Source organism: Dromiciops gliroides, chromosome 2, assembly GCF_019393635.1.
Source record: "Dromiciops gliroides isolate mDroGli1 chromosome 2, mDroGli1.pri, whole genome shotgun sequence".
NCBI classification, from domain to species: domain Eukaryota; kingdom Metazoa; phylum Chordata; class Mammalia; order Microbiotheria; family Microbiotheriidae; genus Dromiciops; species Dromiciops gliroides.
In genome coordinates, this window is record NC_057862.1 from 662,537,492 (window position 1) to 662,561,827 (window position 24,336).

Genomic DNA, 24,336 nt, shown 5'->3' on the forward strand with positions numbered 1-24,336 from the left:
ATTTACACATTGTTTCTAGTTATATTAATCTCACTTGTGTGATTCAGTTATAGTGTTTTAAACTTGTTCCTATTAATAAACCTGTTTTTTTTTAAAGAGGCTGTTTCTTTTCTTACCCCAATATTAAGGCAAGCCACCCAATTAACTCTTCCATTATTAAGTTTGGCCCTTACATTACTAAAAACTTACTTGAGAGAAATATTTCTAGTGTAATGAATGTGAGAAAGCTTCCAAATGGTGTAGAAACTTTAAGGAAATTTGGAATTCATGCTGGAAAGAAACTTTTTGATGTAAGAAATTTGGAATAGCCTTTAAGAAAAAGAAAAAGTTTCATGTTGAAGGGAAACACGTTCAAAGTAGTGAATGGGCAATCTTTCAAATAAAATAGAAAGATAAAAGACCCTAAGAGATTGCATTCTAGAGAGAAGCCCATCTTGAATGTAATGAATGTGAGAACACTTTCAGGCTTAGACAAATCTTTATTACACATAAAAAAATTCTTAGAGTAGAAAATGTTTATTTTATTTTGACTGTTGTGATTTAGTATGTTTGGGAAACCCTTCTAGAGGGAACCTCTTACAGGATACTACTAAGTATCTCCATAAATGTTATTAATGTACTTTGTAGTTTTTGGTTAAAAGTTTCAGAAAATTTCACCGAATTCCAGGATTTTAAGGAATCTTAGGAGCTCATGTAATCCAAACTATACTTGGAAAGAAATTCCTTCTACAATATTGCCAAATGGTAACCTGGCCTTTGAAACTTTCCAGTTAGGGCATATTTCCCTCATCTTTGCCATGGAGACCTTAGAATATGTGTTGTACAATTCTAGCATTAAGAAACACTAGTGATCCAGCCCAGTGGTTGAGGGCTATTTGAACTTATGGCAAGGTCTGGAAGAGACTTTAGTGGTCATCTAGTCTGGCCTGATTCACCTTAGTTTTCTTTTATCACATCATCCACACATAATTACATTTTTAAAAACTTGGTGCATTATTTCAACCCAACAAACATTAAGCACCTTTATGCATTTTGTTTATCACTGGAAATAAAAAGAAAAAAAGTAAAACATTTATCTCCACCTCTGTCCGTAAGTCTTTCTCTCTTCTGTTAAGGGCTAAAATTCTAGCTAAACTGTCTAAAATATCTAATGAGTTGTTGCCAATAAATTATAAGCTTTAGCAAGAGTTAGACTTTTAAGCATTTATTAAGGAGAATAAGAATTTGGTAAAGAGAGAGAGAAAGGCCTAGATTCCTATCTATTAAAGGGAGAGCACTTTTCTAGCTCCGCTCTCCACCAGAGTCCAGAGGAAAGAGAGTGAGACTGAGTGCCAGTCTCTTCCTTCCTCCTCCCACTAGCCCTTGTCACTTCCTGATGCCTAAGAAAAGACTCCTGGTCTTGCCCTCAAAGACCTTCACTTCATGGGCGGAACTCTTCTACAGTAAGTCTCCAGCAGGTGGCGTCATTCCAATCGTTACACTTCTGAACTTCCTTATTACTGTTGAGGACACCATGACTGTCCTAGTTGCTCAAGTTCACAACCTCAATGCCATCCTTAATCCTTCTGTGCTAATCACTCCATATATCCAGTTTCTTGCCCAAGCTTATTTCTACCTTCTCAGCATGTCTCAATATGTCTCCTCTCTACTTTCATAGCCACCACCATATTTGAGGCCCATACCATCTCTCAGTTTATTGCAGTAAGCTAATTAGTCTCCCTATCTCAAGACTTCCCCACTCCCTTTGATCTACCAACCAAGTACCAAAGTGATTCTCCTAAAGCACATGTCTGACCATTACCTGTGTGCTCAAGCAACTGGAGTAACTCCCTATTGCCTATAGAACAAATATAAAGTCCTTGGTGTGTGTTTTGTGAGAGTCCCCTGACATAAGGGAATTCCTCCTGAGAGGCCATAGGTTTCCCATTGATCCTTGCTTTCTATAACTGGGCTCACTGTATCATACTTCCCCAGAATAGGTGCAGCTGTCAACAGGATAGGTCCTTGTCCCTGTGCCTGGTTTATGCCTAAGAAAAGGCCAGTGGGTCAGCCTGAGATGTCAGGAAACTAAACCCCTTGATGAGTTCAGGTGCCAAGAATTATATGTAAAACAATGGAGTCAATTCAAGGCAAATTTTCCTTGGCAGGGAATTGGCCAGCAAATGGAAAGAGTGAAAAGGAGAAAAGGATCCAATATACAACTCATGGACACATACTAACATAGAGTATAACTCATCTAAGGGCAACACTGAATTGGGGAACACAGAGAGACATCCATTTACTTGGAAAGGAGAGATCCAGCAGGTACGTATGGTCCTCTATGCCCTTCTGAGGGTGGAATACTTACAGCCTGGACCTAGAGCTGGCCATTTGCATGTTCCCATTTGAGTCACATAGAATTGAGAAACAGTCCAGAAGTTGGTAAGATGTTATTTTTTGCATACACAGGTGCACTAATCTTCATTACTAGCTTCTCTAAGCTACAGCTTCCCCTAAGGGGTGACTTATGGTGGTCTCAAGATCAGCAGGTCTAATCATATAACAATGTAGAAATCGAGGATCAACAGGGGACTCGTATGTCCTCTTGGGAGAGATTTCCTTGTGCCAGAGCACTGTCACAAAACAATCTGTTGTTGAAAGCTCTTTACAACCATCCTAATCTTTTCCAGTTTTCTTATACTTTACATTTCTCCATGAACTATACAATCCATCTATACTGGACTACTTGCCATTTCTCATGGGTGACATTCACTTCAAATCATTGTCTTTGCATTAGACACCTGTACCTGAAATAGTCTTCTTCCTCAGCCCTAGCCTTCTCTGGCTTCCTTCAAGAAGCAGCTCAAATGGTTCCTCCTGCAGGAAGTTTTTTGTTGTCCTCCTAGCTTCTGAAGCCTTGTCTTCTTAAGATTGCCTTCCATCACATCTGTATGTATCTTTGATGCACCTATTGTTTCCATCTCAGAATGGTAGCTCCTTGGAGATGTGCACTATTTAGATGGGCTTTGCCTTTCTTGGCACTCCTGACAGTGCTGTGCCTAGTAAATCTTGGTGCTTTCTGAGTAAGTCTCCCTCAAGGAGCCAACATTTTACTGGTAGATACAGGGAGATGACACTAACAAATATGGGGCAAGACAGGAAAAAGATTGCAGAAGATTGTCCCATAGGACAATTGAGCTAAGGTTAAAACCTTTTCTGCCAATTGAGCTAAGTTTTGAAGGAAACCATGGATTTTAGAAAGTGGAAATAGGGGCAGCTAGGTGCGCAGTGGATAGAGCACTGGCCCTGGAGTCAGGAGGACCTGAGTTTAAATCCGGTCTCGGACACTTGACACTTACTAGCTGTGTGACCCTGGGCAAGTCACTTAACCCCAATTGCCTCACTAAAACAACAAAAAAAGGTGGAAATAAGGAGGGCATTCCAGCCATGAGGGAAAACTTGCCCAAAGGCATGGAGAACAGAGACCACATGGGGTTCAGAGAACAGCCAGTTGGTGAGTTTGGTTGGAATACAGACTGAATTAAAGAGGGTTGATATGAAATAAATTCTAGAAAGGTAGGCGAGAGCCAAATTGTGAAGTGCTCTAAAACATAGGCTAAGAAGTTTGCATTTTGTTTCAGACGTAGCAGGTGCCACGGAAGATTTTGTTTTGAAATCAGCTACTTCCAAAAGAAAACTCCCCCTTCCCTCTACTCCCATAGGCCATTACGAAAACAACAGAAAAAAAAATCACCCTTTATGGTTAAATAAAAGCATGAAATACAATGATTGGAAGTGATTTTACAGGCAAAACCCACTTTCTGCATCTTTCTGTTTAACAGAAAGTAGGATAAGTAACCTAGTGTTGATAATTCAAGACCAGCATTGTACCTTATGACTTTAGTTTTTGTTGCTTTTTTACATTGTCTTCATTTATACTGTAGTCATGATTGCATTCTTTTGGTTTTTTCCACTCTATAATTTTAATCAATCAGTAAACACTTACTGAGCACCAAGTGCTAAGGATACAAAAAGGGACAAAAGACATTCCCTGCCCCAAAAGCACTCATGATAACTTCCCATGTTTCTCAGTCCTTCATGTCCATATTTCCTTATTATACAATAATATTCCTCTACATTCATATAGTGCAGCTTATTTCAGACAATCCCGAATCATTAGGCCCATTAGGTCTCCTCAGCTTTTGGTTACTAAAATGATTAATTCCCATATAGATGTTTTTTAGATATAGATGTATTGGGTATCCCAGAAGCTTTAATGCAATTTTAAGTTAATAAACAAAAAAACTTATAAGCTTAAAACTACATTAAGACTTTTTCAATATAAATATTTTATTATTTTCCAGTTACATGTAGAGATAGTTTACCACATTTGTTTTTATAAGATTTCTTGTTTCAAATTTTTCTTCCTCCCTCCCCCTCCCCAAGACAGCTCGTAATCTCATATAGGTTATATATGTACGATCACATTAAATATATTTTTTCATTAGTCATGCAATGAGAGATGAATTAGAGCAAAAAGGAAAAACCTCAAAAAAGAAAAACAACAACAAACACAATAGAAATAATATAGTTCGATCTGCATCCAGATTCAAGAGTTCTTTTTTTCTGGATTTGGAGAGCATTTTCCATCATGAGTCCTTTGGAACCATCTTGGACCATTGTATTGCTGAGAAGAATCAAGTCTATCAGTTGATCAACACACAATGTTGTTGATACTGTGTACAGTGTTCTCCTGGTTCTGCTCATCTCACACATCATCAGTTCATGCAAGTCTTTCCAGGTATCTCTGAAATCCACCTGCTCATCATTTCTTATAGCAACAATAGTATTCCATTACATTCATATACCACAACTTGTTCAGCCATTCCCCAATTGATGGGCATCCCCTCAATTTCCAATTCCTTGCCACCATAAAAAGAGCAGCTATATAGACTTTGGCACACATAGGATTCTTCTTTCCATTTTTGACTTTGTCAGGCCAGCAGCTCAATAGTGGGGTCAGGTGGATAGAAAGATATGAACAATTTCCTAACTTTTCTTGCACCATTCCACATTGATTTTCCAAAATGATTGAACCAATCCCTAACACAAGTGATTTAGTTTGTCTGGCTTCCTATGGTTCCTCCAAAACTGATTTTTTCAATAATTTAAATTTTTTTTGAAAACTATTAGTTCATACCTTTTGACTACTTTTCTCATGGGAAATGGTTCATAATTACAAAAATTTTGTGTCAATTTCCTACAAATTTTGGATATCCAACTTGTATCAGATATTTGGTTCAAAGGTTTTATCATAGTCTGTTCCTTGTCTCCTTTTGATTTTATTTATGCAAAAAGCTTTAAAAATTTGTAGGATAACAATTATCTGTCTCCAACTTTAGGACTTGGGTAGGATAATATAGTGGACTTGAGTCAGTTCAGACTCTGAGGCTGTGGTCAAGAAAGTACCCAGCCCCCAGGCCCTGTTATTGCTAGACCATTGTTAGGGCCAAATTCAGTATGGGGAGAGTTAATTGGGTGGCTTGCCGTAATATTGGGGTTCAGAAAATAATCGGAGACCTCTAGGTCCAGAGTTTCCTCTTGTCCAAACTGCCTCTTTTTCAGTTATGTCTCCCAGACTAATAAGAAAGGAGATTACGAGCCTCTTTTTCATAAACAAATCAGGTTTTATTAATGGTAACAAAATTTACAACAAAAACTCATCACCACCTAGAATCTGTAGTTCTAAGTAGAATCAGCTTTGCAGTCTCTCCTAGTTAGGTCCCAAGATCAAACACCACCAGTTCCTCTCTCTCTCACAATCTTCCTTCCCTGTCCCTCTCTGAGAGTACTCCCGCCCCCCTCCCCCTTCCTGCGTCTCTCACAGGAAGGGTGGTTGTATAGCCAGGCTGAGTGTCCAGTTGATTTAACATACCCCCTGGGCTGTCCCCATTATAATTTGGACAGGCCCATGTGGGTGTAGGGGAACTCCTAGGTGGGGGTTAGGTACTTTAGTTTCATACTTTGACTCAATAGATGTTCTTTGTGTTGTTTGTTCTATAATCTCTTAAAGTACACACCCATCTTCTCTTAGGCTTTTAAGCTTGCATCTTTTCAGTCTGACCATGATGAATCAAAGATGGGGTTATAATAACTCCAAATCACAATTAATTCCTTACACCATTCTGTCCATATTCCATCCCATTGCTAAAACACACCTTCCCCCCTTTGTTCTGTGGCCAAGCAGGAGAGCTGTCTCCTGTCAGCACAACCCCACACTGGTACCATCCCTCCTTTCTTGCATTCCTAAGCCCCAGCTCCTGGTACCACCCCACCACCTCTCCCTTCTTCCCCCTTCCCCCCTCCTTACATGGGTGAAATGGTTTCACCCTTTCCCCCTCCCCTTCCCCCAGCTCTAGGACCTAGCTGAGCATGTATCCATACCCTGATCACGAGCTCAACACATGCATCAATGTGCATCAGGTGGGACAGGATGGGATGTTAGATTGTGAGCCTACTCCGTGCACAAGGGGACTGCCCCCTCAAATTTCTATAAAAACCCAACTCATGAGCTCATTGGCACACTCCTAACCCCTTGCATGAACTTGCCCCTTCTCATGAGAATGAAATAAATCTGTCTCTGCTTGACTTGGTGGTCTCTTTAGAGTATTTGTGTAAATTGAGACAATTGCCCAATACAGCACTCAAGTTCATTGGGGGCAAAAATTAACTTGGCTTTTATATTTATGTTTAGCATATGCTTAGCATAGTGCTCACCTCTTAGTAAGAACTTAAAAAACACTTTTTCATTCACTTACTCTTTTTTCTGTCCTGTATCTGATTGGTTTCCTATCCACAGTTGGGAATAATATAATTAATCTTCTAATCTCTTCTGTTTTATGGTTTGATATCTTCTACTTGGGTCATTTATTTATTTGAAATTTATTGTGATATGTGGTATAAAGATATCAGGATCTCAGAGTGGGAAAGCACTTCAGAAGCCATATCATCCAAAAGATATCTGAAAAAGATAATGTATAGCATTACTTTGTTGAAAATTAAATATAGTTTAATCCACCTGTCTCCTACAAAAACTTAATAAACAGGTCAGAGAAATTAATCTTATATCTCCTACAATTTGTTTCCATACCTGTCCTCCAAAAAACCAAACCAAACCAAACAAACAAACAAAAACAGATCAGAGAACATGTCTTCTACCAAAAGACCAGATCAGAGAACATGGTTAAAAACCAGATCAGAGAACATAACATCTCCTACAGGATAAACCAGATCAAATACAGACAAGAAAACAACACCAATTTAATCTTGTCCCAAGAAGAAATATAACATGATCATGCTGGAGACTCCTTCCAAGGGAGCTCAAAGACTCCCTCTTTCTAAGGGTTTTTAAGGTTTCTTTGCTCACAGTTTACAGAATAACTTCCTTAGCATGATACAAATCAACCCAAAGGAAATACTACAAATGTAAATCAGTTAAACAATACACATCAGTTTAACAGCTCAATTTAAAGCAGATGCTATGGTCAAATTATGTGGAAACCGGAAGGATATTATTAAAGACAAGGAGGTCTAGAACAATAAGATCTATTTACTTTCTTGGGAATGAAGATAGTGAATAAAGATTTCGAAGGGGCATTTAAATTTGTTTATTCTCTTGGGGAAAGTAAATAGGGATTATCTGGCTTCATTTTGAAGTCTTTGAGCAAAAGGTATTTTGCTACTATTAATCCAGGGTCTCATAAAATCCATTTGATAATAAGGTAGCTCCATCAAATCTAGGTGATCTATACATTCATTTTAACACCTTCATGATGTATTTCACCTGTGGAAGATCCTAGTTAAAACCTTTTATGCCAATTCTGTCCTGGATATTGAAGTATATAGATACAAAGCCTTGCTCGCACTCAATTGATCTAATCATAAGATTTCTAGAAACTATATCAAATTAAAAAGTGGACAGAATTTATAGAGCATGCATGTGATTAAACTTTTCAGCATGCTGGGTCTTGGTATTTTTTCTATTTTTATTTATTCAGCCATTTCCCAATTGATGGGCATCTCCAAAATTTGAATTCTTTGCACCCAAAAAGGGCTGCCATAAATCTTTTGTACATATAGGCTCTTTAAATTTTGGTTTTTGTTATGGGGTTGGGAATTTGGGACTATTAAAGTTTAAACTGGCCCCTAAACTAAAGAACACCAGTCTGGGGTAACTCTCCTTGAGAAGCTAAACTGAAGGACAAAGACACCTTGAGAAGCAAGAGAGATAAGCCCATTAGGCATGGCTACTGCCTGAGTGGAGCCAAGGGGACAGAGATAGCTCCAGAAATCAGAATGGCCTCTCACCTGACTTCTCCCAACCCACCTCCAATAAGGGCTCAGGTGATCACCCCCTCCCCCCACCCATACCATCTATAAAAGCTATGGCCTTTCTCTTGATCAAGGAGATAGTTATTGAGAGAAGTTTGACTTCTCTCTTGGTCTTTCTCTAAGGCCTAAAGAAAAGATTATTTTATTCTAATTGGGTGTGTGCAAGAGGGTGTGATTATTTTATTTATTTACTTATTTAGCCTGTGGCAATGGGGGTTAAGTGCCTAGCCCAGGGTCACACAGCTAAGTATCAAGTGTGAGAAGGGATTTGAACTCAGGTCTTCCTGAATCCAGGGCTACTGCTTTATCCACTGTGCCACCGAGCTGCCCCGGTGTAATTCTTTAAAGAGGAATACCTAAGGACCCCCACCAACCAATTTCCCTGGTGATTTTTTTATCTCTTTTTGGATACTGACCTAATAGTGGTATTGCCAGTTCAAAGAGTATGCATGAGTCTATAGCCTTTTGACCATAGTTCCAAATTGCTCTACAGAATGTTTAAATTAGTTTTTGTTTCTTTTTTTAAGAGGTGAACCAGTATCTGCAATGGTCCCAGGTCAGGTGGGCAAGACCAAACTTACCAGTTATGTCTGGCTACTCAATTCACAATGAGATTTCAATGTATGTTCCAGATTCTGCTCTCCTTTGGAATAATGTGATGTCCATTCAGTAAAATTTCTTGTCATGAATTAATATCTCTATTTCATATTCTTTATTATTCATATTTTTATTGGTATAAAAACATCTTGTGTTGCTCAGGTGTCACTACGCTTTTACAGAGATGGGACTGACTCATTCCAGAAATAGTGCTATGGATGTGTATGCATTATTTAAAAGGAAAATAAGAGATAAAATGTGCACTATAGTAGCATGAGAAGATGAACATGCCTAAGGAAGTGCTTGAAATGGCAAAGGAGTGAATGCTAGAAAACCTTGGGGTGAAGGTGATGAGAAGAAAATTTAGGAAATTCGACAAACCATGCTAAGAAGCATACTATGTAGAAATGGTGAATTCTGATCCACCGGGAACCTCCTGGGTATTCCCTTTGAGAGACAGACAGACAGACAGAGAGGCAAAGACGAGAAGAGGGACAGAGACAGGGAGGCGGGGGCAGAGACAGAATAGGGGATAGGGACACGGGGAGCCTCTCCTCGGTCTCGATCCCTCGGCAGCCTCAGCCCCCTCTGAGCGCCCGGACCTCCCGGAATGAAGCCGCTGCCACAGGGATCCCACCGCCCCTCGTTCGGGCATCCTACAGGGTCCTGCGGGCACCGACTGCGGAGGTGGCTCGGACACACACGGAAGCCTCATTCGCTCCGGTCCAAGATTCCCGACACCCTCTTTTCTTCCTGGGCAGGGACACCCCCACCCCCGCCCTGGGGGAGAGGGAGGGGGCGGAAAGCCCAAGACCCTGCAGTGGCGGCAGGAAGGATGCGGGGAAGACTCGCTCGCCCTGCGCCCGGACATCTCGGCAAGAAGACCGATGGAGACCTCGGAGAGTTGACGCAATTGCGGAGGCCAGCAGGACACACTCTCGGCGGGGGTAAGCCCGGGCCCAGAGACCTCCAGGGTCCGGGAATCCAACAGGCAAAGAATAAAAGCCTCTAGACCGGTTGCTGGAGGGATTGGGTAGCGCGCCTGCGCAGCAGCATCCCGCCGACTACATTTCCCACGATGTCAGGCTGCAATGCGTCTGTTTCCCAGAATCCATGCCGAGGTAACTTCTCTAAGCACGCATGTGCTGACTGTTCCAATTTGGCTTCTCCTCGCCCCAGTGATTTCTGGGAATCGTAGTTCTGGGCTCAGTCTACGCAGGCGCAGTTTAGAAGGTGAGTGGGCGGGGCAGGGCTTTCCGCCCTTACTTCTTCGCCCGAGCTCAGTGCAGGTGAGCTGGTGAGTGGGGTGAATGTGGTGGTGCGCGCCCGTACGTGTGCGAGAGGATGAAAACAGGCGTGTGAATGTGAGTGCGGTCGAGTCCGGGCGGAGCCGGCCCAGGAGGGGGTTGGGCGTGGGGGAGGTGTGGGGGAGGGGCGCTAGGCGGGGCACTGAGTGTGTGAGCCGTTGGGGGGAGGGGCGGGGCAGGGGCTCAGCCCAGTCCGTGTCCTGGGGGGAGGGGGGGCGCGGTGAGGTTGGAGGAGGGAAGAGGATGTCCCCGAAGGGGAATTTGGGGGGGGTCATATTGTCGGAGTAGAACCCGCAGAGACGCCTTTTGTGACCTTCCAGACCCGCACCCCTTCCTCCTCCTTCGTCCTTTCTCCCCCGATCCTCCTTCTTCCCCTTCACCCATTCTTTTCTTTTCTCCCTTCGTCCCTTCACCCATTCTCCCCCGTCTCCCCCTTCTCCTTCGATCCACTCCCACTCGCGCCGCTCTTCCCCCCCATCCCCTCTACCCCCTGATCCCCTTCGTTTTTCCTCCACTTTCCCCCCCTTCTTCTGACCCTTCTCTTCTTCCCTTGGCCTCATCTCCCCCTTTGTCCGTCCCTTCTCCTCGTCTCCCTCCTTCCCCCCTTCTCGTCACCCCCTTTGTCCTTTCTTCCCCCTTCACTCCTTCACCCCTTCTTCTCTTCTCCCCCTTGGCCCCTTCTCTTCCCCTTCTTCCCTTCTCCCTCTCAGATGTAAATTCTGGTTTTCTTGCCTAATCTGTTCTTTACTGTTTGTGGAACAACCGAGTGAGCTTAAACCATCTGATCATCATCTATTAAGCATCTACCATGTGCCACGGACTGTGCGGCAGGGGGTGCAGAGATGAAAATTAAACAGTCCCTGCCCCTGAGGTGGCATTCTGTCATGTACCTGGAGAGATGGCAGGGCCCTCAGTAGGACAGTCTAGCTCCCCCACCCCCACCTCCATTACAAGAATCACCAGACATCACCTACACATCTCCTGCCTCTGCTGGAGGATCTTCCAGGAGTAGCCTCCCATTCCTCATAAGGCAGCTCATTCCAGTTCCCTTTGTTAGGAAGTTCTTCCAGCCTACGTTTGCTTTGCTTCTTTCCACCTTTATTTTATTTTATTTTTTTGGTGAGGCAATTGTGGTGAAGTGACTTGCCCAGGGTCAGCAGCTAGTAAGTGTCAAGTGTCTGAGGCCGGATTTGAACTCAGGTACTCCTGAATCCAGGGCCAGTTCTCTATCTACTGCGCCACCTAGCTGCCCCCTTCTTTCCATCTTTAACAGGTCCTTCTTGATTCCCACCTCCCAGGGAAAACAGAAGAAGTCCTTTTATGTGTGACAGACTTTCAGATAATTGAAGATGGTAGCTGTTGTTCCCCTCCTAGCCTTCCATTCTCCAAACTCAGTATGCCCAAGTCTTTAAGCCTCCAGCCATTCTGGTTGCCCCTCCTCTGGGCAGTCTAGTTTATCAGTATCCTTAAACCCTCTGATACCCAGACAGAACAGTACTACAGATGAAGGCAGAGTATGAAGGAATTGTCATCTGAAAGTTAGTCCTTTCTTAGTGCAGCCCAAGGTTGCATGAGCTTTTTTGGCTACCATTTAACTATATTGTCATTGAACCTGCACCCCACAACCCCCCCCCCACTCCCGTTCCTTTCAGTCTTGATGCCTGACTTGTTTTCAGATAAACTGCTATCTTCTTGTGAAGTTAGTTTTTTTTAACTCAAGTATAAATCTTTACATTTATTCTTACTAAATTTGATTTTGTTTCATTCAGTCCAATGCTCTAGCCCACTATACAAAATAAATCCTTTGTTATTTGTATTTAATAATACAGCCTCCCTGGTCACCCTTTCCAAGCATTGATTGCATTTTCATTCATTTCCCCCAGTAAAGGCTGGGGGATTCGGAATATTCTGCTCTCCATTGCTCTCCTACTACCATCATTCAGTAACATCTTCTTTGAAGTTCATTCAGTCAATATTTATCACCCAATCGAGATTCTGTTAGCAGACCCCTTCCGACATGCTTTTCATTTGTGCCTGACTCAGTTTTTCTCTCCTCCCCAACTCCTGCCCTCGTAACATACTAATATTCTTCAAGCACTATAACCTCCTATTTCCTTAGTGACCTACTCTTCCACCCCGACCGTAGCCATACACAAAGATGGTCACACTCTTGATTTTGCCATAGCCTGCAAAGTGACTACCTCCATGTTCACAAACTCTGAAATTGCTTTCCCTGATCACACCTTTCACTCTGCTCTGCAGCATCCAGATCTAGTCTTTTTCCTCACTGTGACCTCTGGTCTCATGACCCTGTAGTTCTTTCCCATGCGGTTACTCCTACCCTGTCTTGACCCCTTGTCAAACCAGTACAAACCCTATACTTTGTCTAAACTGTTTTGCTCCTTTATCCTGTCATCCATCGCTCTTGCCTTGCCACCCCTTAGCCTTGGATTATTTCCCACTGTCCATGCTGCCTTCATTCCTTATATGTGCTGGAGAATGAAGCTTGAAAAGATCATGACAACATGGTGTCAGGGCCCACTACAAATTTATATCACATAATCTCACCTGGGCTACAATGCAGACCTTTTAGCCCTCCCTAATTGAGTCACTTTCCTACTCATCATAGCTACTCTTCCAACACCCTTTATCCCAGACCTCCCATTGCTTCCCCATTCTCCACCCTCTCAACTGAGAACCTTGTCTCATACTTGGCTGAAAAAAGTGAAGACCATTTACCAAGAGCTCCCTTTTCTCCCCCTGTCCTCATCTCACATCACTGTCACCTTCTGCCACTTTCTCACGTGAAAAGGTGGTCTTTCTCCTCCTAAGGCTAGCCCCTCCACATGCACCAAATGATTCCATAGTTTCCTGTCTTCTCCAGCAGATTTCTCACTCCACCCTGCCCACTCATACTAGTCTTCAGTCTGTCCACTGGCTGCTTCCCTCCTGCCTACAAACATGCCTATGTCTCCCCTATCAGAAACCCTTGCTTTATCCAATCCATCCCTGCTAGCCAGCATCCTATATTTTTTCTCCCTTTCCTGGCTAAACTTCTCGAGAAGGCTGTTCACAATCAGTGCCTCCGCTTCCTTTCCTCTCACCCTCTTCTTAACTCTTTGCAGTCTGGCTTATTTATGACCTTATTACTCAACTGAAACTGCTCACTCTGAAGTTGCTATTGCTTTCTTAATTGTCGATTATAATGGCCTCTTGGTCCTCATCCTTCTTGACTTTTTTGTGGCCTGCAGCACTGGCCACTTCCCTTTTTCTTCTGGAGACTCTCATCTCTTCAGGTTTCTGTGATGCTCTTCTTCCTATCAGACTGTTCCTTCTCAGTCTCCTTGCTACATCTGCCACAGTATTTCCTCAAACAGCAAGTGTGGCTCCCAAGCTATTTGGTGGCTTTCCCCTCCTCCCATGGTTTCCGTGATCACCTCTATACAGATGGTTTTCAGATTTGTCCAGCCCTAATCTTTCCTGACCTCTAGTCCTCACATTTACAACTGCTTATTGGACATTTCAACAGGATGTCTCATAGACTTCTTCAACAAGGATCTCTAAAACTGAACTCCTTCTCTTCCTCTGCCCCCATCCTGCCCTCTTCTCAAGTTCCCTATTCTGTTGAGGGTCCCACCATTCACCCCTTCACCCAGGCTCACAAGCTAGCTGTCATCCTCAGCTTCTCACTGTCTCACTCCTCATAAGCCTCAGTTGCCCAGTCCTGTTGCTTCTTCCTTCCTAACATCCCTCATATATGTGGCCTACTCTCCTTTGATACTGACACCACCTCGCAGAAGCCTGCGGATTGATCTCCCTCCACACACCAGTCCCTCCTCCACTCAGCTATCAAATTGATCTTCCTAAAGCACAGGATTAGCCCCATCACCCCTCTTTATTCACTCATCTCCAGTATCAAATACAAAATCCTCTTTGATGTTCAATTCCATTTATAACTTGCCCCCCCCCCCCCACCTTTCCAGTCTTCCTTCACCTTAAACACTCCCCACATACGCAATCCAGAGGCCAGTGACACTCCCCTCCTGGCTGTTCCTCAGCCGAGATATGCTATCTTCTGAATCCATGCATTTTCTTTTCTTTCTTTCTTTTTGTCCCCCCAAGAGCAATGAGGGTTAAGTGACATGCCCCAAGGTCACACAGTAACTCTCATGTCTGAGGCCTGGATTTTGTTAAGGGGCTAAAATTCTAGCTAAACTGTCTAAAATATCTAATGAGTGGTCGCCAATAAATTATAAGCTTTAGCAAGAGTTAGACTTTTAAGCATTTATTAAGGAGAATAAGAATTTGGTAAAGAGAGAGAGAAAGGCCTAGATTCCTATCTATTAAAGGAGAGCACATTTTCTAGCTCCCTCTCTGCCAGCGTCCCCAGGAAAGAGCCTGAGACTGAGCGCCAGTCTCTTCTTCCTTTCCTCCTCCCACTAGCCCGCGTCCCTTCCTGACTCCTGGTCTTGCCCTCAAGACCTTCCTTCATGGCAGAACTCTTCTACAGTAAGTATCCAGCAGGTGGCGTTATTCCAATCGTTACAATTTGAACTCAGGTCCTCCTGAATCCAGGGCCGGTGCTTTATCTACTGTGCCACCCAGCTGCCCCCTGAATCCATGCATTTTCATGTATTTTCTCTCAGCTGGGATTCTTTCCTCATCTCTGTCTGTTTGCTTGCCTGTTTTCCTGCACGTCTCAGCCAAAGTCTGCAGGAAGCCTTTCCTGATCCCCCCTCAGCGCTTGTGCCCTCCCTTTATTGGTCATCTACAATTCATCCTGTATAGAGCTTGTCCATAAATTGTTTATTTTTCCTTGTTTTTTCCTCTGTTAGGCTGTGAGCTCCTTGAGAGCAGGGACTGCTGGCATTGTTTGTATCCCCAGCTCTTAGCACAGTCCCTGGCACATAGTAGGTACTTAATAAATTGGGGGTGGAGGCCACTAATTCCTGGGGAGGTCGGGAACGGGCAAAGCTATCTGGTATTGATTTGAAAGGAAATGAGATTCTACAAGGAAGACTTGAGGAGGGAGTTCATTCTAGCATAAAGATGAGAAATGGAGGATTCTGTGGAGAAATGTACAGTAAGTCTGGAAAGGTAGGTTGGGGCCAGTTGGTGAAAGCCTTCAGTGCCAAACCAAAGAATGGATATTTGATCTTAGAAGTGATAAGGAATCGCCGGAGTTTATTGAACAGAGGAGTGAGTTGTTAGACCTGCCTTTTAAGACCATTTTGCTACTTTGTGAAAGATGGATTGAAGGGGGAGGCTGTGTGGGGCAGTGCAGGTTGTGAAGTGATGAGGGCCCCAAATCCAAAGGTGGCCTTTAATAGAAGAGCAGTAGAGGAGGTACCAACTCTGACTTCTAGTCTGGAGACTACTCTCTTCCCTTGTTATAAAAAATTAAGATAATTAATTTTTGTGGGACCTCTCACACCCATCATTTTTCACAGTTTAATGAGAGCAGCTCAACAGTTAGGTCTCTTGGGTCTTTTGTTGCCTTGGTGAATCGGGGCCATTCATTAGTGTTGTCTGTTCAATTCCAAGTTTGAATGAGACCTATTTGTGTGAGCTCCAGAAGTTTTAAAATGAGACGGTGGGCCTAATCAGTATCTTCAGTCTCTTTCAAATCTTACATTTGGCAGGATTGTGGGTGGCGGGATCTTCCTGATGATCCTGTTCATAGGTGACAACGGTGCTAGTTGCCTCAAGTTTCAGAATGTTTCAGAGCCTCCTGAAAGAGATCTGTGACCGCTTGTTAGAGATTGGCCTGACTGTCCAAATGGGAGCGACCAAGGGATAGATAATGTCCATTGCTTGTGTAACAACATATATTGGTGGGCAACTTATAGAGCTTGCTAACAGTATATGTGTGTGTATATAGAATATACCCCTACATTTACCACTATAATATATAATTACATATATATGTGTATACAGTATATATGTGTGGTGTGTATATTACATACTTAGTGTGTGTATATATGCATATGACATATATGTATGTATATATATAGAGAGAGAGAGAGGGAGAGAGGGGAAGAGAATAAGAGATGTATCAGCATTCTATCAGAATTCTTTTATGGAAGAGAGATTTGGAATATGAATCTCTGAAAAATTTAAAATGAATATTACATAGAGAGCAATGGGACAGGAACCTGGTGGTTATGGAAGGCTGAAATATATATCAGAGGAAGAATTTTGAAGAACAGGAAGAAAAGGAAAGTATGGGGGGGCAGGGCAGGGCAGGGCAGGGATGGCTGGTCCTGTGCAAAAGGATGACATGGTGGGCAGCTAAGAGTGCTTCACTGACCCTGCTGTGGTGCCACGAGAAATCAAGGAAGGCCTTACGCTCTGGGGAGATACCATTCTACAGTCTTATAAAAGGATATGGACAGGAATCACATGGGGTAGACTGACTTGGAAGGGTCGGGGTTTGCATCATTACAATGAGCTTCCAAAGTAGTGGGGTCCCAGATCCATTGGATAGTTCAGGTTAATATTTGGCAACAGAAGCTTTTCAAATTAATGACGGAGTGGTAAGCGGGCATCTGCACCAGGAAGGAAAACAGGAGAAAACCCCCATGCACAAGGCTGATTTATCCGATTAGAAGTGTTTTAATGTATTTATTTACGTTCCAAATTAGATGTTATTTTCTGCCAGCTGGGAGTGGGAGGTTGCTGCAGTTTTCTAAGGCTTGTCCAGATTAGGGTGATGTGGCAGCTCTGAAGGTCGATTCCCAGCTCTCCCCTTTTGTACAGAAAAAGCCCTGTGTTAGGATGTTTCTACCTGTTGGGCTCCAGAGTGGTGACTGGTACGGAACAAGGTTTTATCGTTACCTTGCTTCCAGATCTGTGTTTTCAGACTTTTAGCATGGTAATTGGTGAGGAAAGACGCTGCCTCATCTCTGGACTGACTTTGGATCTATTCTCCCTCATGAAGATAAGAGTCTGTTCTTCATGGCCACGACTGGACATGCACGGGTAGTCCTGTGAGCCCATACAAGGAACAAAGTGCTAAAGTTTGCTTACGGCCTGGTTTTCTGATTTAACTTTTAACTTTCCTCTACAGATCTCTGGTCTCTAAAGCATACTGATGGTAGGTACAGGGAACAGTTTGGAATTTACTTAGGGCATCTTGTTTAGTATTTCACTAATAGCGCGGTCTCCAGGAGTTTGCAAGCAGATATTTAATCCTCAGGCTAGAATAGGGGTGGAGTTCATTGAAGGTAGCCGGTGCTCTCTATTATTTCTCTACTTTTCCTGGATTTCAGGTTTGATCTCTCCTCAGGAAATCAGTCCATGGCCTTTCCCTCGATTTTAGTAAAAGATGTGTCAGTTCTTAGTTTCCTTTTGACCTCTTCCCTCTGTAAGGACCATGGGGATCGCACCCAAAGGATAGGTGGTAAATTCTGTCCCCAGTGGGGCTTGTGAGCAACAAGACAGGGCTTGATCTCCTTCTTGATTTCTTTCTTGTCCTTCAGTTCTGGCTTCTCAAGATTCTGCCCTTGCCAAAGAAAGGAAAATGAAGGAGGAGATGGAAATGACTTCTGATCTCCTACCAGCCAGATCCCAGGTGAGTTAGGAGGTCCTCTTTCTTGAAATACCATTCCTTTTCTCAGAGTGTGGAGCCATCTTTCTATCCCTTGTCCCCCATTTTCTTTGTAGTTGCATTCAGGCCCTTGAACATCAGTTTTTCCTACTTCAGAATACTGGTGCTTCTGACAGATGATTATTAGAGATTATCATTGAGGAAATGCTAAAAATCACCCCTAATCCAATTTGTGAGGAAATCGAAGCCTAAAGAAGGTGGCATCATACTCAAATCTACCCTGAGCTAGAACCTGAGGCTTAACATATGCTCCAGGCCTACTGCTCTGGCCCTCTGTGTGGAATGTTTCCCACTTGCCATTTATCTTTACTCTGACCTCCCTCCTTTTGAAAATTCATTTGTTCTTAGTACTGAGGCAAAGAAGTATAAGGCCTGCTGCCTGTCTTTAAAGTTTTGTTAAGACAGAAAGATATGCTCACCAGAATTAATTTTTAAAATAACTGTATTGATAAATTTTGTCTTGATGCATCATAGATACCCATGAGTTACTCCCAGTTGAATCCCCTACAGTGTGTAGTTTTGGAAAAAAGGTAAGTAAAACAACGTAAATGAGTGATTGTGACCAACTACATGCAGCCTTAGTCCTTTACTGGTTAAAAGAAGAGATAGATTAAAAATTATTACTAATGTTATCCAGTGTTCATAGACGTAGAATTGTAATATACCTAATGGATCATCTGGTCCTATTGCCTTAAAAGGCAACAGACCCAAAGAGGTTAAGTAATTTGCTCAGGGTCCCAGAGGTATTAAATGATACAGCCAGAATTGAACTTAGGTCCTCAAACCCCCCAAACCAATATTCTTTCCTCTAATAAATGCCGTTCTTGTTTGTTTGCCATTTAAATTTGTTTTCATATGCAAGTTAAAGTAATTGTGTATGTTGTTCTTTTAATATTGCCTTGTTTACTTTTATGCTTTTCATATAGATCATACCATATTTCTTTGAAACCCTCATATTTATCATTATAGCACAGTAATATTCAGTCTTTGAGATCACAATTTGTTTTCACTTTTTTTCCTATTTCAAATAGTATTGCTATCAATATTTTTATACAGATATTTTCTTGTTGGCAATAACCTTCTTTGGGTATAAATAACTGGATCAGAGCACACGAACAGTTTTGTAAATTTTCTTGCTTAATTGCAAAGTATTTTGGTCAGACCAATGCATAACTACATAAGCAGTGTATACCTCCTGTTGTCTCACATCCCACAAATATCTGAATTTTTTCCATCTTTAGGAATTTGATCTATGTGAGATGAAAAAGCTCAAACTGGTTTTAATTTGAATCTCTCTGATTACTAGCAATGTTGAGCTGCTGGTTGATAGTTTGCATTTCATATTTTGAGAATTATTAGTTCATATCTCTTCTAAATTTTCTTTTTTTTTCAAGTAAGCATTTTCTCTCCATCACACCCACCTTTCTCCCCTCATGAAAAAAAAGAAGAGCAGAAACCTTATAACAAATATGGATTGTCATGCAAGGCAGACTCCCACATTGCCCAAACCTACCAACGTATAGTTCATTCTGCATTGCCTCTCTGTTAAAACATCTATACCGTGCTTCATCAACTCTGTGCTAGAATCATGGTTGGTTACAAATTGACGCCACCCTGAATCTCTTGTTTTTATTTGAACTGTGTGTGTGTGTGTGTATGTGTATTATATATACATATATATAATACACATACACACACACACATATATATACACATGTATATACATACACACATATATAGTGTATGTAATATATATACACATGTATACATACACACACACACATATAGTGTGTGTGAGAGAGTGAGTGAGTGAGGGTAAGGGTGCAGAAACTTTCTATTTTGATAGAATTGAAATAAACTATTTTATCTTTTGTGATACTGCCTTCTTTGAATCTGAGTTTGTTCCCATGCTCTTTCATTCATTGACCTCCAAGGAATTCAAAGACAGAATATTTTAGAATATGGACATTCTAAAATATTCATAGCAGCCCTCTTTGTTTTAGTGAAGAACTGGAAACAAATTGGGTTTCTATCATTTGGGGAATGGCTAAGTAATTTGTGTCATATAAATGTATAAAAAACAAGTGTAAGGGTGTCAGAGAAACACAGGAAGACTTGGATGAATTGATGCAGAATCAAGAAGGCAGAATCAGAAAAAATATGCACAATGACTAAAACACTGAGGAGAATTTAAAAAAAACAACAACAAAAGAACCGAGTTTAGATTAAATGCAATGACGACTCTTAGTTCTAAAGGACAAAGAGTAGAACATAGCTTCCTCTTCTTAGTAAAGAGATCAAGGACTGTGGTTGCAGGATGTCTCATACTTTGTCAGATTTGGTTGCTGCTTTGGTTTTGCTTTATCGTTTATTATTTTTACAGGGACAAGTAAGTTGGGAGGGAAGTATATTAAGAAATGCCTATGGTGTAAAAAACAAAAGGCATCAATAAAAAGTTTTCAATTATAAGCTATCTATAGTTGTGGGGAAAACTTTCATTATTTTCTCAGAGTTTAATTTGCATAGGATTTATCTCTACAGTTTATTATGACATAGCCAAAAGGTGCTGGTATATTTTCTGCTAAACTGCTCTCCAATATTCTCAGTAGTTTGTGAATAAAGAGTTCTGTCTCAAGTACATCGTGTTCTTAAATTTATTAAATATTAGATTGCTGCACACATTTCCTTTTTTTGTTTGTTTTGTTTTGTTTTTTGGTGGGGCAATGGGGGTTAAGTGACTTGCCCAGGGTCACACAGCTAGTAATTGTCAAGTGTCTGAGGCCGGATTTGAACTCAGGTACTCCTGAATCCAGGGCCGGTGCTTATCCACTGCGCCACCTAGCCGCCCCCACACATTTCCTTTTAACCTTACTTAGCCAGTCTTTTTCACGGGTCACTTTTTTTTTCAGGACCAGATAGAGTTGCTGATTATTGCTATATAGTGTAAATTAAAATTTGGTAGTACTACCTCTCATCTTAACATTCTTAGAGTTGGTTTTCTTTTTCATTGTCTCTCAAAGAATTCTTGACCTTTTGATTTGTGGAATGATTTTTATTATTATTTTGTTTAGTTCCATAAACTATCTCCTTGGTAATTTGAATACTATGGCTTTAAATTTTTAGATAAATTTGGGTAGTGCTTCTTTTTTCCCCTCTATTTTATTGCAACTTAGCTTTCAAAATTGAATTTTCTTCACTTATTTATGATTTTTTTTTTCACCCAGACCTGTAATTTCATTTGTATAGTGAACTTTTGATGAGGAAATGCTCTCCGCCAATGCAGACTGGCACCTTCTCTACAACTTATTCCCTTAGAACACTGCTTGGGGTCCTGAGAGGTAAATCTCCCTGCTCACAGTCACATAGTCATGATGTGTTGGACTTGAGCCCAGATTTTTCTGGCTCTGAGACTAGCTCTCTGTCCATTAGGCTAGTCTGCCTTTGGTTTTTATTTTTATGACCATTGTTTCTAGATGTGTGTGTGTACACACACATACACACATGTGTATATACACATGTACACATATAACATATACACAACACGTTATATACCTTTTTATGTGTATGTATATGTGTGTGTTTATAAATATATATGTATAAATGGTGGTCTCTTGTCAGTATTTTTTTCCTTTCAAGAAAGGCTTCTGGCAGAAGTGTTCCCCAAGAGTCTTTGTCTCCAGCATAAATGAAAGACAAGGATGACAGAAAATTAAATGAACCCAGACACAGAGGGAGCTGCCTAACTAGGGCTTGTAAGAGCTAAAGCTTACCAGCCCTGCCTCTGGTTCTTACCTCCAAAATGACAAGGGGGTCCAATTCAGATTATCACTGAATGAGTGTACTTCCCACCCTTGGAGGATAATACCAGGTGATAGTTAAAGCAGATCTTGGCTGAACCTCCCAAACTGACAAAGAACCAGACCAAGACGAGTCACAAAAGGCGAGAGAGATTTTCCTTGTTAACAAAGGGAGACAGATTTGGATTGCTCTGAGCAATCCATGCAAAGCATAGATGTACACTTTTATTCTCAGTGAATGTACTGCATCAAGAAGGAAAATAACAGCCAGAACATTTTGTGAGTTTAGGACCTGCCCTGGAACATTTTTCTTCATGTATAATTTCTGCAGCTAAAGTTACTAAACTAGATTAATTTGCTAATACTGATTTTTGTTCCATATAGTTACTTATTCTCCCTTCTCACTATTTTCCATCAAAAACAACTGACCTGAAACATTGTTTGAAGAGAGATAATTGAAGAATTGTCAGATTTCCTGAAAACCCCAACCAAACAAAAAATGTAGATGTGATATCCTAAGAAACCATGAAATAAAACTACTTATACCTATTAGAACAAGAAGGTAAAGTGAAAAAACAGAAAGAATCTCCAGTAATCTTCTAAAGAAATCCCCAACTCAAAACATTCAGAAATGTCATAGCTACTTGGTAGAATTTCTAAATTAAAGGAAAAATACTGCAAGGAGTCAGAAAGAGTCCAATGACCAAGGAACCACAGTCAGAATCACACAAGACTATGCTATAGGTATAACAAAGGATAGAAAATCTTGGGATACAACATTCTAAAAGGCAAAAGATAATGAGTTATGACCAGGAGTAACTTACCCTGCAAAACTTGAATATAATCCTGTAGGGGATAAACTAGGGGACTTTAAAGTAGTCCTAAAGATTAGAGCTGAGTATAGACTTTCAAATACAAACACAAGAATCAAAAGAAACCTATAAAGGTAATACATTTGAGCAGTTTGGAAGGGGTCAAAGAATGATGAAGTATTTATATTCTACTAAGCAGGGAGGAAAGGAATAACCTTTTAGAGGTAATTTTTTTTTTTTGGTTTTAAGAAGAAAAGAAAAAGGAGGGGAAATACACTAGGGAAAATAATGAAAATGGGGAAGGAATTTACTATTTAATATAAATGGGGGTGCTCAAGAAGAGTATACAAATATGGACAAAAGGATAGAGGAACCTGCTTCTCATGACCTTGTTCTTACCTGAGCCAGAGAGAAGGGCAAGCACAAACATCCAATAACTTTAGTATAAAAATACATTAAATTCAACAAGAATACCAGCAAGAAAAGGGAATGGAGAGAGAAGAGCATAGAAGGGAGATAAATCCGGAAGGGAATATTCACAAGCAAAATAAACTTCACCTTTGGAGAGCTGATCATAAAGGAAGGCTAGATTAAAGTGTAGAAATGGAAGAACCAGAGATCAGGGCGTGGGGAGCAGAGGAGCTGAATCAGACCACTTCTTTATCCCTTTTTTAGTAAAGAGAGGGAAAAGAGGACAGAAGAGGACGTGACGGAAGGAAATAAAGAGTTAAGGCATAACTATGACATGAACTCATCCTTAAAATAGAAAGGGGAAGCAGAAATACACTTGAAATAAAGGCTCTCAGTTCAATTGAGGTGCTGGAGGAGAACTTAGTAGTGATTCAGGTGAATTTTAAAAAGCAAGGGTAACATTCGTGTTCTCAGGCAAGGCAACTAAACAGAGCGAAACAGTAAAAATAAAGAGGGCTAAAAGGGCTAAATAGGGAAATAACATTCTCCTCAATGGTACTAGAACTAATGAGATAATATTTATTTGACATATGTACCAGATCACATGATATCTTGAAGAAGTTGAATTATAGAGACAAGTAGAGAGTACAACTATAAGAGTTGGAGGCCTCAATGTGTCCCTTTTGGATTTAGAAAAAAAAAGAAGAAAGGAAATATATAATTTTTTAAAAGTTAGATGTTATTGATGCTTGTCTATTACTAAATTTGTAACAAAAAGTCATTTGCTTATTTCTCAACTGGGTTGGTACCTTTAAAAATTTGATCATGTACTAGGACATAGAAGCCTCATAAACAAATTTCCACCATATGCCTACCTTTACCCTCCCCTTCCAGTTCCCTTTCCCCCCATTAAGTCCTTTGAGGGCAGGAACTGTTTTATATGCATGTACTTGCATGCCCATTCCTTGGCACTGTTCCTGACATATCATAAACAATGAGTGCATTATCAGGAAATTTATTTTAAATAATGAAAGAGATGATGTATAGGAGTGCACTTGAGAAGGGAAAGTGCTTTTAATAGATTTGTGAGGGACTAGAAAATAAAGGAATGAATAAAGGAATATCTTAGAGAGCTAATCAGAAGCAACACAGGTTACACTTAGGGCTTTTTATTTCCTTATCTACTGCAGTAGACTAGTCATAAAGATATTAATTGTATTATATTACTTTAATGAAAGCTAGATTTTATATAAAATTAAATTTATAACTCACAAATATGAGTCTTCACTGTAACACTTTGATGCATGAAATAAAGTACTAACAAGAAGTATATTTATGGGCACATTCTGTATTTTTAAATGGTAAGCAAAGGTAAGGAACTGTGGGTGTGGAATCTTACATATATTACCATGTCTGGTTGGCCCCAGTCCCAA

The 24,336-nt window shown here is 41.1% G+C and overlaps 1 protein-coding gene across 9 annotated transcripts in view; it reads left to right on the forward strand.

Annotated features, from left to right (window-relative positions):
* Window positions 1-9,315: 9,315 nt before the first annotated feature.
* LOC122741056 (zinc finger protein 260-like) overlaps window positions 9,316-24,336 on the forward strand; it is a 32,641-nt gene continuing 17,620 nt past the window's right edge. Inside the window, exons 1-3 of one of the 9 annotated variants that reach the window (XM_043984113.1) lie at window positions 10,232-10,264; window positions 17,756-17,847; window positions 18,358-18,413. Coding sequence is in view for 5 of the 9 variants with exons in the window: in XM_043984108.1 (XP_043840043.1) it covers window positions 9,578-9,914; window positions 17,756-17,847 (429 nt within the window). In the remaining 4 variants the exon portion in view is untranslated. The other 8 variants (XM_043984114.1, XM_043984115.1, XM_043984108.1 and 5 more) reach the window with 8 other exon arrangements.